At 40.7% G+C, this 20,443-nt stretch overlaps 1 protein-coding gene across 1 annotated transcript in view; it reads left to right on the top strand.

Annotated features, from left to right (window-relative positions):
• The first annotated feature begins 1,079 nt into the window (after positions 1-1,079).
• The window catches only part of LOC140211538 (solute carrier organic anion transporter family member 4C1-like), a 74,881-nt gene continuing 55,517 nt past the window's right edge, over positions 1,080-20,443 (top strand). Inside the window, exons 1-4 of the mRNA XM_072281328.1 lie at positions 1,080-1,150; positions 1,716-1,835; positions 2,378-3,156; positions 17,882-18,145. Of these exons, the coding sequence (XP_072137429.1) occupies positions 2,907-3,156; positions 17,882-18,145 (514 nt within the window). The 5' untranslated portion in view covers positions 1,080-1,150; positions 1,716-1,835; positions 2,378-2,906. The remainder of the gene's footprint in view (positions 1,151-1,715; positions 1,836-2,377; positions 3,157-17,881; positions 18,146-20,443) is intronic.

Genomic DNA, 20,443 nt, shown 5'->3' with positions numbered 1-20,443 from the left:
TAAAATGTTTGGCCGTTGGATGGTACAGTTTTGGTGGATGGCATGGAGGTGCTGGACAAAATGGTCCCCTAACTTACGATAGGTCTCACCAATGCAAGGGAGGCCACACCTGGAGCACCAGACACAACAGATGACCCCAGCAGATTTGCAGGTGAAGTGTTGTGCCTCATGTGGAAGAACTGTTTGGAGTCCTGAATGGAGGCGACAGAAGAGGTGAATGGATAGATGTAGCTCCATCCTCTTCCATGATTAAGTGCTGGGAGGGAGATTAGTGGAGAGGGACAAATGAACAAGGAAATCACAGAGGGAGCAATCCTTGCAGAAAGCGGGTGCGGGGAGGGGGGAGTAAAGATATGGTGGTAGGATCCCTTTGGAGATGGCGGAAGTTACCATGTTCTGTAAGAATAATTTACACTTTCACGTACCTTCAATGTTGGTAAATGATCAATAAAACTTTATAAAAAAGCATGACAAAGATAGAGACATTATCAGAAAAGAGGTCTTTAAAGGGAGACCAAGAGGGGGATTTTAAAAGAATGAATAGGAAGAAATTGAAATTTTTACAGTGAAAATTCCAGAACATGAGATAAAGATAATTAGAAGGAGTGGCTGCATATGATGAACTGAAAGAAATAGCAGATAGCTAAAAATCCAAAGCTAAAATCTCATCTGTTAAAGACACACCTTTTCATTTAAAACTGCTCCAGCCTCTCTCTCCCTTTTTTTTGTACTTCAGCTATGTTGTCAGTGGTGGAAGATATCACCAAAGATCTGCCTTCATACTGACAGCACACTCCCTTGTATGCTACGTATTATAATTGTGCCAACTGGCTCCGAACAGACCTAAAAGATTTAAACTGGGCATCCATAAGGAAATGAAGACCATTAGCAGCAGTGGAAGTTTACACTGCTACAATTTGATATTGCCCTCTCTCTTCATTACTCAATCAGTCCAGATGAGGAATTCAGAAAAATACTATGTGAGATTGTGACATGCATATTCAAAGACAAGAATCTAGTGTAATCGACATAATGCAATTCCACAACCATTGCATCATATCAATACCCTGCATTGTGTCATAAATAGTGAAAATCAAGGGGAAAAAAACAGGATAATGGAAATCTAAAACAAAAACAGAAAATGTGGAAGGTAATCAACAGGTCATGCCGTGTCTGTAGAAAGAGAAAATCAATGTTTAGGGTTGGGGACCTATCATCCACCAACAATGTGTACAAATACACAGCAAACAACAAATTCTAAAAATTCCCATCTGTAATGATTGCAGAACCAACAGTGAGTGCTGAAGAGAAAGCTGAAATGTTCACAAACATTTGCGCATAAATGCTGATTATATCCATCTTTCATAATCTCCTGACTTCATGCTTTATCTTATAATGCTGCCAGTTACAAAAGTCTATTAAATTATGACAAGTGAGGGTGGTTCAGAAGAAAATGGGTCGTTATTGTTTCACATCAATCGCAGAGTTTACAGACTCCGCATATTCCAGTGAATTTATTTCAATCTGCCCTATGATGTTGGAACTAAACCTTTTGATATAAGTTAAGTACCTCAGCTAGAATCCTTTGTGCTTTATTTGTTTTCTCATACCAATTGACAGAGAATGGATGTAATAATTTGCAGAACGAACTATTATTTGACAAAAATGAATGTAAAATTACTAATATTACGTATGTTTGAATTTTATATAAAAAGGACTAGGAAAGAAAAAGTAAGAAACTTAGGAGTTGAAGAGTTCGTGGTGAGCAGGTGTTCCAAAAAGCTGGAGTGAAGAGAGTACAGCACGCCGTTTCATTGGAAAAAGTGTATCCTGAGGTGAGTCGATGGCCCACACCCGGTCACAGCGGCACGCTTCAAAGTGCCAGATCAAACCTCCGGGGCGAGTAATGGCTGGGCTCTCCATTCCTCCGCCCTGGGCCTTCAGCGCCACGCCCTGCCCGGCCTCCGGGCCCTGTGCCCCTTCCTCTGCCCTGGGCCTTCAGCGCCACGCCCTGCCCGGGCTCCGGGCCCTCAGCCTGGCAGAGACCTCCTCGCTGCCGACCGGCTTCGTCGCTTCGGCTTGAGAGTTTCAGTTCCTTTTCTCTACCGCTTTCTCTTCTCTCTAGAGCCCAGCGTTACAAGTGATTCACCCCCGCCTCCACATATTTCGGAACTCAGTAAATTATCATTTAAAAAAAACATGTTTCTTGAGTGCTGGGACTAACACATCATTTATATAGATCATTTGTACGTATGTGCATATTTTCTGTTTTGTGATTCGCACTTATTTTGCCCTAGCTTTCTCGTTTCACCAGCTGTTCTTTAATGCACTGTAGTGTTCATCCAAACATTTGATTTTTTCACTTTCTTTGTTCCAGTAACTTTGAAATGTATGAAACGTCTTCAGCCCTGAATGGGTTAAACTGTCAACTCTTAAAGGAAACAGCGCACAATGAACTTCCTGCTTTTATAAAGGTCCCGTTAATGGATTTGAGCTCAGAACTTGGTAACCATCTGAATATCAGGCTTTGTTAGTGTGAAAATGGATATGCAGTGAACAGTTAGAAAAATGGCTCTCCTGGACAATAATTTACAAACCAGGCATGAGTTGATATGTTTATTAGTCAGACAATTAAATGATAGTCTCGGTATTTGTTAACCAGAATTCTAACTCCGCCTCTTGTTAATGCAAATGCAATTCTGCTTATCACTTCTTAGCAGAAATACCCTGAATTCACAAGCAGGTGCAAACTAATCAGCAGACCTGGGATTTACTGTTTTCAAGCTAAGTACCATCAGCAATAGAAGTCAAATGATAAAACTAAACTACTGTATGTGAGAGAATTTAGGATATATAATTTGTTCACTGCAGTCTGACTGCAGTAGTTTTATTTATCTGCTTGAAACATGGCTTTAGCAAAATCTGCTAAAGAAAAGCCTGAAGGTAATGATAATCCAACATTTATTCTTGATGAAAATATAAATGTGGAACAAAACTCAAGATCTAACAATGAAAACATCCAAGAAGTAGCAACATCAAGTCAAGAATTTGAGGAAGGACCATGTGGCTGGGGATCATTTACATTAGATTACATTCAACGCTGCAATAACCCTAAAGGATATTTACTCTTTTACAGTCTGTTATCTATTGTACAAGGTAGGTTTTACAATTTTCTTATTTCTTCAAATATTGTTAATATTGTTTTCTTGATTCCCATTAATCATTATCAAATTTACAATTAAAACTGTGAATGAGATGATAAATATGAGTATTATGATGACCAATGCACAATTTCTCAATCATAAATATTCTTGATCCATGGACAAACATTTATGTGAGATCATGCTGGCTATCCTTCAGCAATTCTCTGAATTATTAAGAAAACAAGCTGCATATGCTTTTGTAATGGATAATTTTATTGGAGTAAATTAAAGTCACCTAGCACTCCTTAGTATCAACTCCATTTATTCCCAACTCAATACAAAACAAAATGGATTTAAGTCTTTTATAATTAGTTTAAATTATTGCTCAATAAATCCAAGTATAATGCCTGATCGGAAGCTTCTTCCCCTCTCAACCAATTTTCTTATATGGCATAATCTGGATAACAGGCTTTCAAAGTTCAAAGTAAAATTTATTATCAGATCACCTACATGTCACCACATAAAACACTGAGATCCTTTTTCCTGTGGGCACGCTTAGCTAATCCATAGAATAGTAACTATAAACAGGATCAATGAACAACAAACTGCAAATCCAAATATAAATAAATAGCAATAAATAATAAGCATGAAATAACAAGATAAAGAGGTCTTAAAGTGAGACTATTGGTTGCTGGAACACCAGAAATAGAATAAGTGTAGTTATCCCCTTTTGTTCAAAAGCCTGATGGTTGAGGGGTGGTAACTGTTCTTGAACCTGGTGGTGTGAGTCCAGAGGTACTTGTATCTTCTACCTGAAGGCAACAGTGAGAAAAGAGTGTGGCCTGGGTAGGATCTTTGATGATGGTTGCTGCTTTTCTATGGCAACGTTTCATGTAAGTGCGCTGAATGGTAGGGAGGGTTTTACCAGTGATGTACTGGGACAAATTCACTACCTTTTGTCGTATTTTCTGCTCAAAGACGGTTGTTCCCATACCAGGCCACAATGTAGCCAATCAGCACACTTTCCACCACATATCTATAGAAATTTATCAAGGTTTTTGATGGCGTACCGGATCTCTGCAGAGTCCTGAGGAAGTAGAGGCGCTGTCGTGCTTTCAATAAGCTTTAAACTCAATATGTGAAATTTCAAGTTCTGGCTTTTGACAGTTCTTTTCTCACAATACTTCTGCAACTACAGAAGAAAGTAGGAGCAAGATTAAGGCTGTCGAGCCCTTCAAGCATGCCCCACCATTTAACATGATCACTGCTGACCTGTGCTGGCCTCAAATCTTCTTCTGCGCCATTTCTCCGTATTCCTCTATTCTTCAATCTATTAGTATAACACCACCATTATAGCTGGTTCCACTATCAACCCTTGGCACCTTGTTCCACGCACTTAGCACTTTCTCTATAAAAAGTCTGCCCCACACATCCCCTTTAAATTTTTCCCCTCTCTAGTATTTGACATTTCTATCCTGGGGAATAAAAGATTCTAACCATCTACCCTCTCTATGCCTCTCACAATTGTATAACCTTCTATTAGATCTCTCAGCCTCCAATATTCCAGAGAAGACAATCCAGGTTAGTTCAGCTTCTCCTTCAAGGTGATACCGTTTTAGCCAGGTAGCATCCTGCACTGTAATCCAAATTGCCAAGGACATTTTGTGGCCATTTTGGCTCTTGTAATTCACTGCATATGTTTTTTTTTCTGCTTTCTTTATATTTGTCAAAGATCCTGTCAGATTTCAACTTCCTGAACCTTGCGTTTGTTTCCCTTTATCCTTTCCATGAAATCGACCCCTATCTTTATCCAAGCCTCCTTTGCCTTGTCATCCTTGTTCTTCCTCCTTACTGGAACATGCCAGTTCTATACTTGGATCAGTTGATCTCTAAAGAATTCCCACATGCAGATGTGAATTTGCCCAATACCAACTGCTCCCAATTTACCTTCTCTCCATAATGTTGTAATTTACCCTCCACCAATTTAATGCTTTACCAGCAGATACAGATCTATCCCTATACTTTGCTATGTTAAAGTTGAAGGATTTGTGATTATTGTTCACAACGAACTCTCACATCGAAACTCCCATCACCTGGCTAGGCTAGTTTTCCAACATAAGGATCTGTTTGGTTCTTTGTCTGGTTGTATTATGCACATACTGTTTCAAGAAACCTTCTTGGATGCATGTAACAATGCTGCCCCTCCCCTGTCTAGTTCTCTTGCACTAAAGACATCAGATTAATATAGGGGGATTTAAAGTCACCCACTATGACACTGCTGTTGCTTTTGCATTTTTCCATCTGGCTACATACCTGTTCCTCTGTCTCCTCCTGGCTACTGGGAAGCCTGTAGTATTAACCCATCAGAGTGATTGCACCTTTCTTATTTTTCGGCTGTACCCATACTGCCTCAGTGGACAAGCCCTCCAGTATATCCTCTTTGAATGTAGCTGCGACATTCTCCCTGATTAGTAACGCAGTTACCCCACTTCTTTTACCTCCTCCTGTATCCTGTTGGAAACATCAAAACACTGGCAAGTTGAGCTGCCTGTCCTGTGCCTCACCAAGTGTGTGTAATGGTGACAAATGAACTGATTCATGGTTCAAGGCCTTACTCCTTGTGTTAAAATAAACACATTTCAGCCCAACAGTCCCACTGAGCACATTTGCCTGTCTTTTCTATCAGGCTTACTTGCCTAATCCCCAGCTTCTCATTAACTTCTCCACCTGCTGACTTGCTGCTCTGGTTCCCACGGTTCCACCTCCTTGCTAAAGTAAAGTAAAGGCATCTGTTAGTCTTGTGAGATCATGGATCTGCGCCTGGAAAGTCTTCACTCTCCAGGGCGCAGGCCTGGGCAAGGTTGTATGGAAGACTAGCAGTTGCCCATGCTGCAAGTTTCCCCTCTCCACAACACCAATGTTGTCCAAGGGAAGGGCATTAGGACCCATTCAGCTTGGCACCAGTGTCGTCGCAGAGCAATGTGTGATTAAGTGCCTTGCTCAAGGACACAACACGTTGCCTCTGCTGGGGCTCAAACTCACGACCTTCAGGTCGCTAGCCCAGTGCCTTGACCACTTGGCCACATGCCCACATCTCCTTGCTATTCTTGCTTAAGCTCTTTCGAGTAGCACTGAAAAGGCTCTCTGCAATGATCTTGGTTCACCTCCAGTTTAGGAGCAACCTGTTCCCTCCGTACAGGTCCCACCTGCCCTGGAAGAGAGCCCTCCCTCCCACACTGGCCCATTAGTCACACATGGAGCTGCACTGTCTTTCTTGTTCTTGATAGGTAACTTACAATATGATCTCACCTCCTCTCTTCCGGCATTTTTTCCTGCTCATATTGAGCACATCACTTTGCTCCATCACTTATCTCTAACTTAATAGTCACAAAAACCTTTTAGCAGCATATTCTTCCGTAAACATTTGCACCAAGTAATTTCTCATTGTAACGTCCTGTTCTCTTTCATAATCACCTGATTGTCTTCAGTCTTTAAAAGAGACTAGACTGTTTTGCTGTGTGGCAGTGTTTACTGAGTGTTCTGCATATGAAAATCAGTGATCCCTGTGTCTCTTTGGAAATTTGATTGGTTTCAGCCTATTGCAATTCCAATGGCGCACATAGTCAGTGGCCATTTTATAAGGTACAAGAGGTACCTAACAAAGTGGCCACTGAGTCTATTTCTGTATGTTCGTGGTCTTCTACTACTGTAGCCCATCGACTTCAAGGTTCAACATGTTGTGCATTCAGAGATGCTGTTCTGCACACCACTGTTCTAACACGTGGTTATTTGAGTTGCTGACACCATCCTGTCAGCTTGAACCAGTCTGGCCATTCTCCTCTAACCTCTCTCGCCAACTAGGCATTTGCACCCACAGAACTGCCACTCACAAGATTTTTTTTTGTTTTTTTGTTTTTGCGCACCATTTTCTGTAAACTCTACAGACTGTTATGTGTGAACGTCCCAAGAAATTAGCAGTTTCTGAGATATTCAAACCACCCCATCTAGTACCAACAATCATTCCGTGGTCAAGGTCACTTAGATCACATTTCTCCTCATTCTAATATTTGGTCTGAACAACGACTGAACCTCTTGACCATGTCTGCATGCTTTTATGTATTGAGTTGCTGCCACATGATTTGCTGATGAGTATTTGCATATTTGCATTAACGAGCAGGTATACAAGTGTATCTAATGAAGTTGCCACTGAGGGTATAAGCTGCCGGGCGTGCAGTTACTGGTATTGTTCTCCATGGAATACTCACTTTGAACGCTATTGTGTGAAATTAGATCATGGTTTGAGTTTGTTGGCACTGATGGCTCAACAAATCTATTGCTGATCTGCAGCAATAGATTTTTGAAACACCCTCCAAGTCATCCATCTTGGTGCTATAGAGAACCCAACCCACATGAATATCTTTTAATTTATTTGCCGGTTGGTTTTCCTTCAGGCCCCCTCAACCCTACTGCCTTTCCATGCTAATCACCCCGTTCATGCTCACATGACCTACACTGCCCAAGCTGAACACTTGGCTATATCTCCCCATCATCTCTCATCCAACCACACCACGCCTCCATCCAGTTAACAACAGACTGAACTCATTCTGTACATCTGAACCTTTGCCCAACATTTCACCACGATCCCCTATTCTCCTCCACCCTGAGGCTCACTCTCTCACTCTGTTAACAAGCACAAGGCCAGCTTCACTATCATCCACAAGAACCAGGACTCAGCCTTGGGGTGACCTGCTCTCTCTGTAAGACTTATAGCAGTGTGAGATCACTCAGTCTTCTGCTTCTCCATCCACTGCATATGTTAAAATATTTAACTGACGGGCTGCGAAGTTATACTGCACGACTAAAGGTGCTAAGTGATCACTGAGTACTGGGATCCCTCCTTCCTCAATACCATCCAGGAACCCAGATAGTCCTTCCAGGTGAGGTGATACTTCACCTGTGAGTCTTCTAGGGTCATGTACTGTGTCTGGTGCTCCCGATGTGGCCTCCTGTATTTCGGTGAGACCCAACGTAGATTGGGAGACTGTTTCGCTGAGCACTTGCACTTCATCCACCAGAAAAAGCGGGATCTCCCAGTGGCCACCCATTTTAATTCCACTTCCCATTCCCATTCTGACGTGTCAGTCTATGGCCCCCTCTACTGTCACGATTATCACACTCAGGTTGGAGGAACAACGCCATGTATTCTGTTTGGATAGCCTACAACCTGATGGCATGAACATCATTTTCTCAAACTTTCAATAATGCCCCCCCCCACTCCTCTCCTTCACCATTCCTCAATCCCATTTTCCCTCTTTCACCTTATCTCCTTACTTGCCCATTACCTCCTTCTGGTGCTCCTCCCCCTTTTCTTTCTTCCATGGCCTTCTGTCCTCTCCTTCTCCAGCCCTGTACCTCTTTCACCAATCAACTTCCCAACTCTTCACTCCTCCTCCCCCCCGCCCAGTTTCACCTATCTCCAGTTTCTTCCTCCCCTCTCCCCACCTTCTAACTCTGACTCCTCATCTCTTTTTCTCCAGTCCTGATGAAGGATCTTGGCCCAAAACGTTGACTGTACTCCTTTCCATAGATGCTGCCGGACCTGCTGAGTTCCTCCAGCATTTTGTGTGTGTTGCTTGGATTTCCATCATTTGCAGATTTTCTCTTGTTTGTGACTGAGTACTATGGAATATTTTTGGGAAACCAGGGGCTAACTACAGGTGCCCAGCTTTAGGAAGAGCATCCTTAAGCTGGAAAGAATGCAGAAAAGATTCAGGACAATTTAACCAGGTCTGGAGGGCATGTGTTTCAAGGAGAGGGTGGATGGAATGGAAGTTTTTTTCCCCCCTGGAGAATAGGAGGCTGAAGGGAGACCTTAAAGTGCTATATAATGAGGGAATTAGATAAAGTGTATGGTCATAGTCTTAATCCCAGGGTAGAACAGTCTAAAACTACAGGTCACAGATTTAAGATGAGAGGGGAAGGATTTTAAGAGGACTTGAGGGGCACATTTTATTTACAGTGTGTGTGTTGGGTAAATGGAACTAGCTGACAGAGGAAGCTGTTGAGTTGGATACAAGTTGAATGTTTAAAATCATTTAGCCAGGGATTTGGATAAGTAAGGTTTAGAGGAATATGCCCAAGTGCAGGCAGATGGGCCAGCTCAGGTGGGCATCTTGCTTCACATGAATGAGTTGGGCAGAAGGGCTTGTTTCTGTGCTATATACTTTTATAATGCTATAGTCACTTGGGTTTAGACTGACCTGGAACAGTGTTTGAAATTTGGGGACAGACCTCTCTTCAGGGAGCTGGAATGTCTTGAGGTTTAGTAATTCTAAATTACGGTTTTAAATAAGTGTGCTTTGGACATTGTTAAAAGCTATTTTGCTGAGTGACTGAGATTGATGAAATGTGCTGCAATTGAAGGAGGGGAACGTCGACTCAGATGGTAAAGTACCATATATTACTATTGCTACTAAAATTGAAGAGATGGTAGAAGAATGGGCACAGTTGAATGGTTAGAAGAATGGTGGTACAGTTGGTTGCAGCATTTGAGAGGGAAAAAAATGTTCTGAATAGCTTTTTGTTCAGACTGGAACAGATGTGCACACTATATATGATAATATTCCTGTAGTGAACTTAAGAGTTGGAGATAAATGCAGTTTTGTAATTTGCAAATAGAAGAAGATTTGAAAATGTAATAATAACCTTTTAGGGCATTTCCAAGACACGAACCCTGAAAGATAATTTGTCTTTTGGGGAATTGCACTGGATGAGTCTCAATCGACAAATGAAAAAGAGTCAGGAACTTTAGGAGCAGTGTAAATTGACGAACAGATATTCAATTATAAATGCCTTTGATACGAAGAACAAGTCTGAGAAGAACAAATAAACTCAGGGTGGAGTGGAATAAGTGATTGTCAAGCTGATATAAAATGATTGATATAAAGGCAGAAGTGCAAACAGGATTCAATAATGAGAAACAGGAGCATGTTTTAATTATAGTCAAAGGTCCAGCGTTATGTGTTCGAATTACGTACTAACTTGTAGATGCAATTTTTTGACAATAAAGACTGGAAACATCCATGGTGAAAATGAGAAAGTCACAACTTTAGCTAGAGTAATAATCTAATCTTCTTTGTGAATTTGACTGAAGGTGTAAGACCTCATTTGAAAATTTCAAAGGAATCCATTTGATGTATGGTGGATCCACTTGAAACATTTGTTAGCCAAATATTTTTAGAATAGCTCGTTGTTCTAAATTAATTTATGAAACCAATTCTTAATTGGCCTGAACCTTCGGTGTAATTGTTTCCTATCTCAGTAAACTTTTTAAAAGATAATTAATATTCTTTGAATTAGACCATAAGACCATAGAACAAAGGAGCAGAAGTTGGCCATTCGGCCCATTGGCCATTTTATCATGAGCTGATCCATTCTCCCATTTAGTCCGCCTCCCCCACCTTCTCACCATAACCTTTGATGCCCTGGCTACTCAGATACCTATCAATCTCTGCCTTAAATACACCCAATGTCTTGGCCTCCACTGCTTCCTGTGGCAACAAATTCCATAGATTCACCACCCACTGGCTAAAAAAATTTCTTCGCATCTCTGTTCTGAATGAGTGCCCTCCAATCCTTAAGTCATCCCCTCTTGTACTCCCCCACCATGGGAAACAATTTTGCCACATCCACTCTGTCCATGCCTTTCAATATTCGAAATGTTTCTATGAGGTCCCCCCTCATTTTTCTAAATTCCAAGGAATACAGTCCAAGAGCGGATAAACGTTTGTCATATGTTAACCCTCTCATTCCCGGAATCATTGTGAATCTTCTCTGAACTCTCTCCAACGTCAGCACATCCTTGCTTAAATAAGGAGCCCAAAACTGCCCACAGTACTCCAAGTGAGGTCTTACCAGTGCCTTATAGAGCCTCAACTAGACACTTTAGAGGTGGTGGTGGTTAGTGTGGTTGTGGGCACCTTCTGTGATTTGCATAGAGTTTCAATGCACATCCAAAATATCAGCCCAAATGCTTCTTTACCACTTTAAGCAGAAATGTGCCTGAGGTTCTCAGAAGTCAGTAAGAATGTTGGGTTTGTTCAGAGTGACTTTGAGCATATCATTGAATGTGTTCTTTTGTCTATCAGGAACTGTGATAGAATTTGGTGTAAAGTCAGGAGTCTGAGTATATCTAGGACCTCAGTACTATAGATGATGGCAGATGAAAGGAAAGTGACATTGGTTCACTTACCCTTCAGTGAATTCCGTTGCTGTTACAGAGACTGTGTTTGTGCCTTGAGATACAATGCTGTAGGTAGTCCAGGTGTCACTTGCATATTGGAGGACTGGGATCACTCCTGTCCTGTTATCCATGTGCTTTGTGTTCAGACTGATGTATGCTGGTACTGTTCCCTAGAGCTTTCTTGGAAGACTCATGTAGTGAAGATTGTGCCCTATATACCTTTGAGATGGATGGAATTCACACTATGGTGTGGGGAGCAGTCCTTTTGGCCATTAAAAAAAGGCCATTGGAAAGAGGGAGGTTAACAAGGACCCTAACAATGTGACAGAAGTCCTTCTTAAATATAAGGAAGTCCTCTATAGTTTCAATAACCAGACTTCACTGCTTTCATGCTGCAAGTCCCCTGATACCTCTTCCTGTTGATGTCACCAGATCGTGCTCATAGCCCTTGCAAATTATATGAATGTATGAACTGTAAATAGAGGACCAAGAGCATACTTCTAAACCTCTTCCACCATTTAATAAGTCTATTGCTAATTGAGTTGTAATTTCTCAATTACTTCCTTACTTATAATGAATGTATTTGCCTTTGCTCTGAAATAAATTCTTTGCTTCTGTTATTCTTTGACAGGTAGGTCCAAATACTCATGGCCCTCAGAGAGAGGAAAAAAAAATCACCTAATCTCAATTGTAAATGATTATCATCTTCCATCATCTAGATCTTATGGAAAAGCTCCAGATTTTCCATAAGACACACCGTTCCACATTCCATATCTGCCCTACTAATACCTCTTGAAACCTTACTTATTTTAATTAAGTATCCTCTCACTATTCTAAACTCTAGTAGATACAAGCCTAGCCTGTTCATCTCTTTGTCTTTGGGCAACCCAATCTATCCCCACTTTCGAGCTCTGAAACTTCTCGCATAGTAGGCTGTTTTATTTTTCCTGCTAATATGGCCAATGTAAAATGTTCCCACATTATATTCCATTTACTAGAACCTTTTCACTCACTTGACCTTTGTGGCCTTCTTATGTCCTTCCTCTGGAACAGCAGCGGCTGAGGGGAGATCTATTAGAGATTATGAGGTGCCTAGATGGGGGGAAAGGTCCTGGCAGCTGAGGTTGAAATATGCAATACTAGAGGGCATGCATTTAAGGTGAGAGGAGGTAAGTTGAAAGGAGATGTGCAGAGAAAGTTTATTTTACACAGATGGTAGCAAGCGCTTTGAATGTGCTGCCGCGGGTGTTAGAGAAGGCAAGTATGATAGGGGCATTCAGCTCTTAGATAGACACATAAACGTGAATGAAATTGACACTGTGTAGACAGAAGGGATTAGTTTAGTGAGTATTTGATTACTAACTTAATTAGATCGGTGCAACCTTGTGGGCCCAAAGGCCTCTTCCTGTGCTGCACTGTTCTATGTATATTTAGTTTTGTGTGCATTAAGGAAATAGAGCACTAAGATTTGAAAGGGAGGAGTTATACTCCAGCTATACAAAGTTCTGAATAACCCGTATCTAGAGTTCTTTCAGCACCTCTCTTTAGGAAAGAATATATTGGCTCTGGAGGGAGTGCACTTTCACAAAATAATAGCAAGGGCTGTATTATGTGTGTGGGTGCTAATTGCCTGGAATTTTAATGGTTTGTAGTTTGAGTGATGCTTCAATGTATTTAAACAGAGCTATTGGGGTAGGCAGTGAGAAGCTATTTCTGCAGATTGGAAAACCAAGGTCTTGAGGTCATTATTCAAAACTTTTTTGCCAACTATAAGATAAAAGCAGAAAATACTGAAAATGCTCAACTAGTCAAGCATCTCTTTCTGTGTAGAGTGAAAGAGTTAACATTTCAGGTTCAATCTAATCAAAAGTTATTGACCTGAAACTTAAAGCTGGTTCCTTCAGAATGTTTGAGTATTTTCAGTATTTTCTGTTTTTATTTCAGATTTCTGCCATCCATGGGAGTTTTCTTTAAAAGTGGACTTGGGGGTATTTCTACACTCCCTTCCACCAACAGCAGTTGATACCAGTACAGCACCACTGAATTTCCAAGAATGCTGGATTATTGAGTTGACGTTACTATGAATGTTGATGTAACGGAAACCAGTTAACAATGGCTAAAATGAGAAGAGAAAACAATGTATTATTGAAGTGTTTAACAGCATGGGAGATATGAGTCAATCTGTATGGTGCCATTTGTTCCACATAATCACATAATTAAGGTCCTACCTAAATCATTGGATGAACTTCAAAATTGAAGCTGATTTACAGAAAAGTAATACGTGTTTTTATATTTTTCACAGTTATTGGTAGAAGTCAGTAGATATATTGTTTCTCAAGGGAAAAGCATCTTAAACTTCACAAACATTTCCTTTATATTTTAGCTGTTTTTATTTGACTTTAAATGAACATCAACACACTACTTGCAAGGTGATCTAACATCAGGAAAGGTGAAAAAGAGGCTTGTTTTGCTGTTGCTTTGTAGTTCTGGTGTCATTACTGCTGCTTGTGTTGTCCTACTGAACATTGTGACATGTTATGTTAGAGCTGGAATGTGTGCTGACACTGCGCTGCCCCAAGCAAATCCTTAGGTTATGTTGGTTGATGAGGCATTTCACATTTCACTGTATGTTTTGATCTACATATGATAAATAAGTGAATATGGATCTGAAATCTTGGCAGGGTAGATTGTACAGAAGTTTTTCTCCATCAGTATCTATTTCCAAGAGATTGCCTTATGCTGTCTAAAGCTCTGATGTTTTGAGTAACTTTTGTCACATCATCAAATTTTGTGCATTGAAAATGTACAGTTGATAAGGATCAGCTACAACATGATACTTCGCCGTATTAGTTGTAAATTGGGAATTGAATATAAGAGCAAAGTCCTTCTGCAGCTGTACAGGGCCCTGGTGAGACCACACCTGGAGTACTATGTGCAGTTTTGGTCTCCAAATTTGAGGAAGGACATCCTTGCTATTGAGGGAGTGCAGCGTAGGTTCACAAGGTTAATCCCCGGGATGGTAGTACTGTTATATGTTGAAAGATTGGAGCGACTAGGCTTGTATACTCTGGAATTTAGAGGGCTGAGAGGGGATCTTATTAAAACATATAAGATTATTCAGGGATTGGACACGCTGGAGGCAGGAAGCATGTTCCCACTGATGGATGAGTCCAGAACCAGAGGCCACAGTTTAAGAATTAGGGGTAGGCCATTTAGAACGGAGTTGAGGAAAAACTTTTTCACCCAGAGAGTGCTGGATATATGGAATGCTCTGCCCCAGAAGGCTGTGGAGGCCAAGTCTCTGGATGCTTTCAAGGAAGAGATGGATAGAGCTCTTAAAGATAGCGGAATCAAATGTTATGGGGATAAGGCAGGAACTGGATACTGATTGTGGATGATCAGCCATGATCACCGTGAATGGCGGTGCTGGCTCGAAGGGCCAAATGGCCTACTTCTTCACCTATTGCCTATTGTCTGTTGTCAAAGCTGCTGAATGTGTAACTAAATATTACAACTTGTACTGTGCGGAAGTCTTAGGCATATGAATATATAGCTAGGGTGCCGGATGCCTAGGACTTTTGCACCGTATTTGTCAATGTTGAGCGGAGAGCGAGTTTGTAAATCTGGGGGGAGCAAAGGATGTTGAAAATGGCAAGGGTGGAGTGCTGCGGGATGGGTGTGGGACAGGTGGCAGAGAAATAGTGCTAGGGAGGTGGGGTGGGATGGCATGATTGCAAACACACCCAGCCTGAGACACTAGGCAAGGTCATTTGATTCCAAACAATTGGTTTATTGATCATTACAGAATGTCTCTCTGGATCTTTCCACTCCCTCACCTCTCCCTTCCCTTTTCCCCAAACACGATTCCCCTCTCCCTGCCCTCTTCCCACTCTCAGTCCACAATAGAGACCCATATCAGAATTAAGTTTATCATCACTCATGTATGTCATGAAATTAGTCTTTTTTTATTGACAGCAGTACAGTGCAATCCATAAAATTGCTACAGTACTGTGCAGTGTTTTAACCATCAGTAATTAGTGATTTAAAAAAAAATCCCTTGGTACACCACATTTACTGATTAATGTTTCCGTCTATAGTCTGTTCAGGACCAAGGTGTGCAAAGGTGAGTGTTTTTGTGGTCATTGCATTGGAAACTATTCATAGTGGGCCGGTTGGTGGCGCAATGACATCAGCGTCGGACTCAGAATGGAGGTTCCCAGTTCGAACCCAGTCGGGGCCGCTCCCGAGTACGTTTTCCATCCGTGCCAGGTTGAGTGTCGAGATTGCAACTCGACCTTGTAAAATAAAGGGAAAAATACTGCGAAATGTCTGTGTGAGGAGTGGTGCATCACACAGTCTCTCTTGCTCCATGCCTTGTAAAGGCATAAAAAAGACATCGTCCCACCAACATCGCACATTCACAGACGCACGCGCATGGACGCACGCAGACGCACACGCACAGACGCCAAAAAAAAAGGAAACTGTTCATAGCTTCATAGGTGGTGCTGGTTGACTTTGAGTTGCTTGGGAGGTCTTGAAGTTAATGGTCACTTGGGGTGGGTGTGCCTGAGGAGTTGAGAGATTGGGAAACTGGAGACGTTGAAGATAGAGGAAGGTTGGAAAGATAGTGTTTGAATAAGGGTGAAAAGCTAGAGGATATCAGGGAATTGGGGCTAAGATTATGAGGGTGTTAAGATTAATGTTGGGGATCATGATGGTACGAAGGGGAGTAATGGAAATTGCCTTTGAAGTGTCCCAGTCTGGTGTAACAGTAGTAAAATGAAGGACAATTCAGGAATTACCACCATCAGGCAATTCAAGGATAATGTGGAAAGACATGGAATAATGGGGAAAGACATGGAAATTGTGACTTGGGCCCAGAGTTGTTTAGTCGAATTCATTAATTTGACACTTATGTTGCTTGCTTGATGCCACCTTAGAATTAGTGTTGAGATATGTTCCCTGCTTTTATATCTTCGAAACCTCTTTTTACCGGGCTTCTCTAGAGATGCGGCTTGTTAGCCTCTCGCCAACAGCCACTGGCCTCAGCGGTGAGAAAACCAGCTTTCTCAAACTCTGTATGTCTTGGGTCTGTATGATTTGGGTCCCACCTAAACTGGGAAGTTGGGACACCTTGACCAGCCGAACCCTGGTCTGTGCAAATACTATGTAAATACTGCTCCCGTGCAATTAGCCGTCGGCAAGATATAACAGATTGTACGCAGCATACAATGATAAAGAAAATATATTTATAAATTTCAGCTTTATCGAACAGTTAGTAGGAAAAAGAAAAGGGAAAAAAAAGAGCCCATTACAGTTAACCCAGTCCAAATCTGCACACGTATATGACCATATAACAATTACAGCACGGAAACAGGACATCTCGGCCCTTCTAGTCCGTGCCGAACTCTTACCCTATCCTATTCCCACCGACTTGCACTCAGCCCATAACCCTCCATTCCTTTCCTGTCCATATATCTATCCAATTTAACTTTAAACAACAACATAGAACCTGCCTCAACCACTTCTGCTGCAAGCTCATTCCACACAGCTACCACTCTCTGAGTAAAGAAGTTCCCCCTCACGTTACCCCTAAACTTTTGTCCTCTAATTCTCAACCCATGCGCTCTTGTTTGAATCTTCCCCACTCTCAATGGGAAAAAGTCTAACCACGTCAACTCTATCAATCCCCCTCATAATTTTAAACACCTCTATCAAGTCTCCCCTCAACCTTCTATGCTCCAAAGAATAAAGACCTAACTTGTTCAACCTTTCTCTGTAACTTAGGAGATGAAACCCAGGCAACATTTTAGTAAACCTCCTCTGTACTCTCTCAATTTTATTGACATCCTTCCTATAATTCAGTGACCAGAACTGTACACAATACTCCAGATTTGGCCTTACCAATGCCTTATACAAATTCAACATTACATCCCAACTCCTATACTCAATGCTCTGATTAATAAAGGCCAGCAAACCAAAAGCTCTCTTCACCTCTCTTACCTTATGTAGCTTATCTTGAAGTTGTCCTTAACTCGCGCTGGACCTATGGGCTGTGTGAAAGCACTCACCACCTTCTAAATGTCGCTCGATATCTATTGCGAACAAATGGGTTCCCCCACTGGTGTATTGGTCCTTCCTCCTTGAAGCGGTTCATCTGCACAAAGCACCTTGCGCAACAGGGATTTCAGCTATCCTCCTTCCTGTCTTATCGCAGCTGCTGCCAAAAAGACCTCAACCCTCACCGGTGTCCATCACAAAAACCTCTCTGCCCAGCATTCTCTAGAACCTTCTCCCAATTCCACCATCCTGATTGGCTGACACAACATTCTTAAGTTGAACAACATAACCCCTTACTTCAGCTCAAACCCAAACATGCTAAAAGCAGAACAGACTGCTCTTACAAAGCTGCTAAAATGAAATAGCTACCGCATAGCAGTAGAAATCATAACCAGTGCATTATATCTTTAAAATAATAACTTTTTTTTTGTTCCAGGTGCTTTGGTGAATGGTCTGGTGAATATCAACATCTCCACAATAGAAAAGCGATACGGTTTGACTAGTTTCCTCACAGGATTGATTTCTACTGGCTATGACATCTCCTTCTGTTCCTTGGCTCTTTTCATCTCGTACTATGGACAAAAGGGTCACAAGCCACGGTGGTTGGCCTTTACAGCTTTCATGCTTGGATTGGGATCCCTTGTATATTCGCTTCCTCATTTCATTAGTGGCTCGTATAATTATGGTTCCAAAGTAAGAGGTCTGTATTTTTTTGTTTTGAGAATTATTACCTTGTTCACTCTCCTATACTACAGTAGTTTCAATAAGATAATGCAATCTAATTTCAAACCATCAAAAAACACAACTCAGCTGCACTGTCATCAAGGCATACTAAGCTAATTTCTCTTTGATTTTTGTACCTCTTTTGATGTGTAGCTTATGCTAATTAAATTAATTTATATTTGATAATTAAATTGGTGAATTTCTTTTTTCTTTTTAAATCTTTTTATTAATTTTCCAAAATTATAAACAGAATAACAATATTGATACAGAGAGATTGGAATAATCTTATTGTTGATAAACATGTACAAAAAAGATTTCCAGTAATACAGGGGTAGTAGACTTCCAAACTCTAAATATAGTTAATCATAGAGAAAAAAAGAAATAAAAAGAAAAAAAAACAAAGAACCCCCCCCCCAAAAAAACAAAAAAAAACTAAATACTTAACCCAAAAAAAAAGCAAACAGAACAAAACAAGGCTAGACCAATATCTTAAATCGAATACGTTCAATAATGTCGTCAACTCCGCTCCTCTGGTCATATATTTTAAGTTAATAAGAAGGATTCGGAAAGGTCAAATTACATCATATGAAAATGTTGAATAAATGGTGAATTTATTCTGTTAAACAGCATTGAGCTGCATGAGCCAAGATATAAATAAGTTTGATCTGTAACCAACACTGGCTCAGATTTGGATGTGAATATAAAGTAAGATGCATCAATTGAGATGTAATAAAGAGTAGATCAGCAAGCCATTGCTCATGACCACATTTGTCCAGTTAAGCATGTAAAGCAGGGAATTGAGTGTTGGAGTTGTTAAACTAACTTGATGGGTAAATATTAAGTTCATTAATTCATGTTCAAGTTCATTTTTTAAAGGCACATTAGGTCAGGTACTTCTCTAACAATGGAAAGTTGTTTTTAAACACATAGGGTCACATTCTTTTAGATTTTAATTGTTGTTGAAGATTTAAAAGATAATAAGTGCAACTTGTTTTTTTCTATCTCTTCAGCAGATATTTGTGTATTTTGGGAATTAAGAGATGTGAGACTAGTACAGGAAAGTGGTGCTGAGAAAAAAAGGTCTTGTTAGGGTTTATTATTAATAATGTAATCTTTCTTTCCTTCTTTTCCACTGAGCGTTGAGTTAATTTTTCCAATTTACACTTCCATTTTCAGACACTAGGTAAGTATTCTTCGCAAACAACAGGAATTCTGCAGATGCTGGAAATTCAAGCAACACACATAAAAGTTGCTGGTGAACGCAGCAGGCCAGGCAGCATCTCTAGGAAGAGGTGCAGTCAACGCTTCAGGCCGAGACCCTTCGTCAGGACTAACGTGTTCTTCATCTCAGTTAGTTAAGATGTATAGAGCTAGAAATTATTTTGTAAAATTGTACTTTTTAAATGGATCTTTTTAATCTTCAAGTTCAAGATCTGTGAAAAATGGATCTTCTTAAATCCATCTTTTTAGATGGATCGTTTGAAGCACAGCAATGGCTTGAAAAGCAGCAATTGTTCGTGGTGTGTGTGTGTGTGTGTGTGTGTGTGTGTGTGTGTGTGTATATATATATATATATATATTTCTTAACAGGAGAATATATATATGTTTTAACAGGAGAATGAAGGATTGCTCAGGGTAGAGGGAGCCTTTTGCTAAAGACCTCGAAGAAATCTTTTCTGACAGATCATTTTTTTCAACTAAGGCCATTTTCTTTCTTTAGAAAAGTGGGTGGTGCTGTGAAATAGAGGTGATAACTACTTATCCTGAGACACAAAGCCTAATTATCCAATGGAGATTTCATGGTATCTCCTTCCTACCATCCTCTTGACCTTGTCATAGACTTTGAAGTGGTGTTTCATGCAGTGCACCAGCACTTTAATTCCTTCTGTTAAGGCAAGCAGTAACATTTATAAACTTGCCCTTCTGTCATGATTTGTGAAATTGTGAATGGAATGTCTGGCAATGGTCGTCTTTGCATGACTATTTTAGCATATGTTCTTCTGCACATTATATGCCCTGGACCATGGTTGCTTGCTTGTTTTCAACTACCTTAGGCAGTTTGTAGCGGACCTCTGATCTTACAATCTCTAGTGCAAAAGCCGGTTGAATAAATGTAGAGAAAACGTAGCCACAGTAAATGGCCAGTGCTGCTTATTCATTGCTAGCCACACAATCTGGGCCACTTCACAAGCAAACTAAAATTTCAAAACTCCTTTCATGCCAAAATCTAGTTAGTCATTGGATCCAAGTTAAAAGATCGGTTACATTTGAAGCT

The sequence above is a fragment of the Mobula birostris genome, chromosome 17 (genome assembly GCF_030028105.1).
Source record: "Mobula birostris isolate sMobBir1 chromosome 17, sMobBir1.hap1, whole genome shotgun sequence".
In the NCBI taxonomy this organism is placed as follows: Eukaryota; Metazoa; Chordata; class Chondrichthyes; order Myliobatiformes; family Myliobatidae; genus Mobula; species Mobula birostris.
This window is presented reverse-complemented; position numbering and strand designations above follow the sequence as displayed.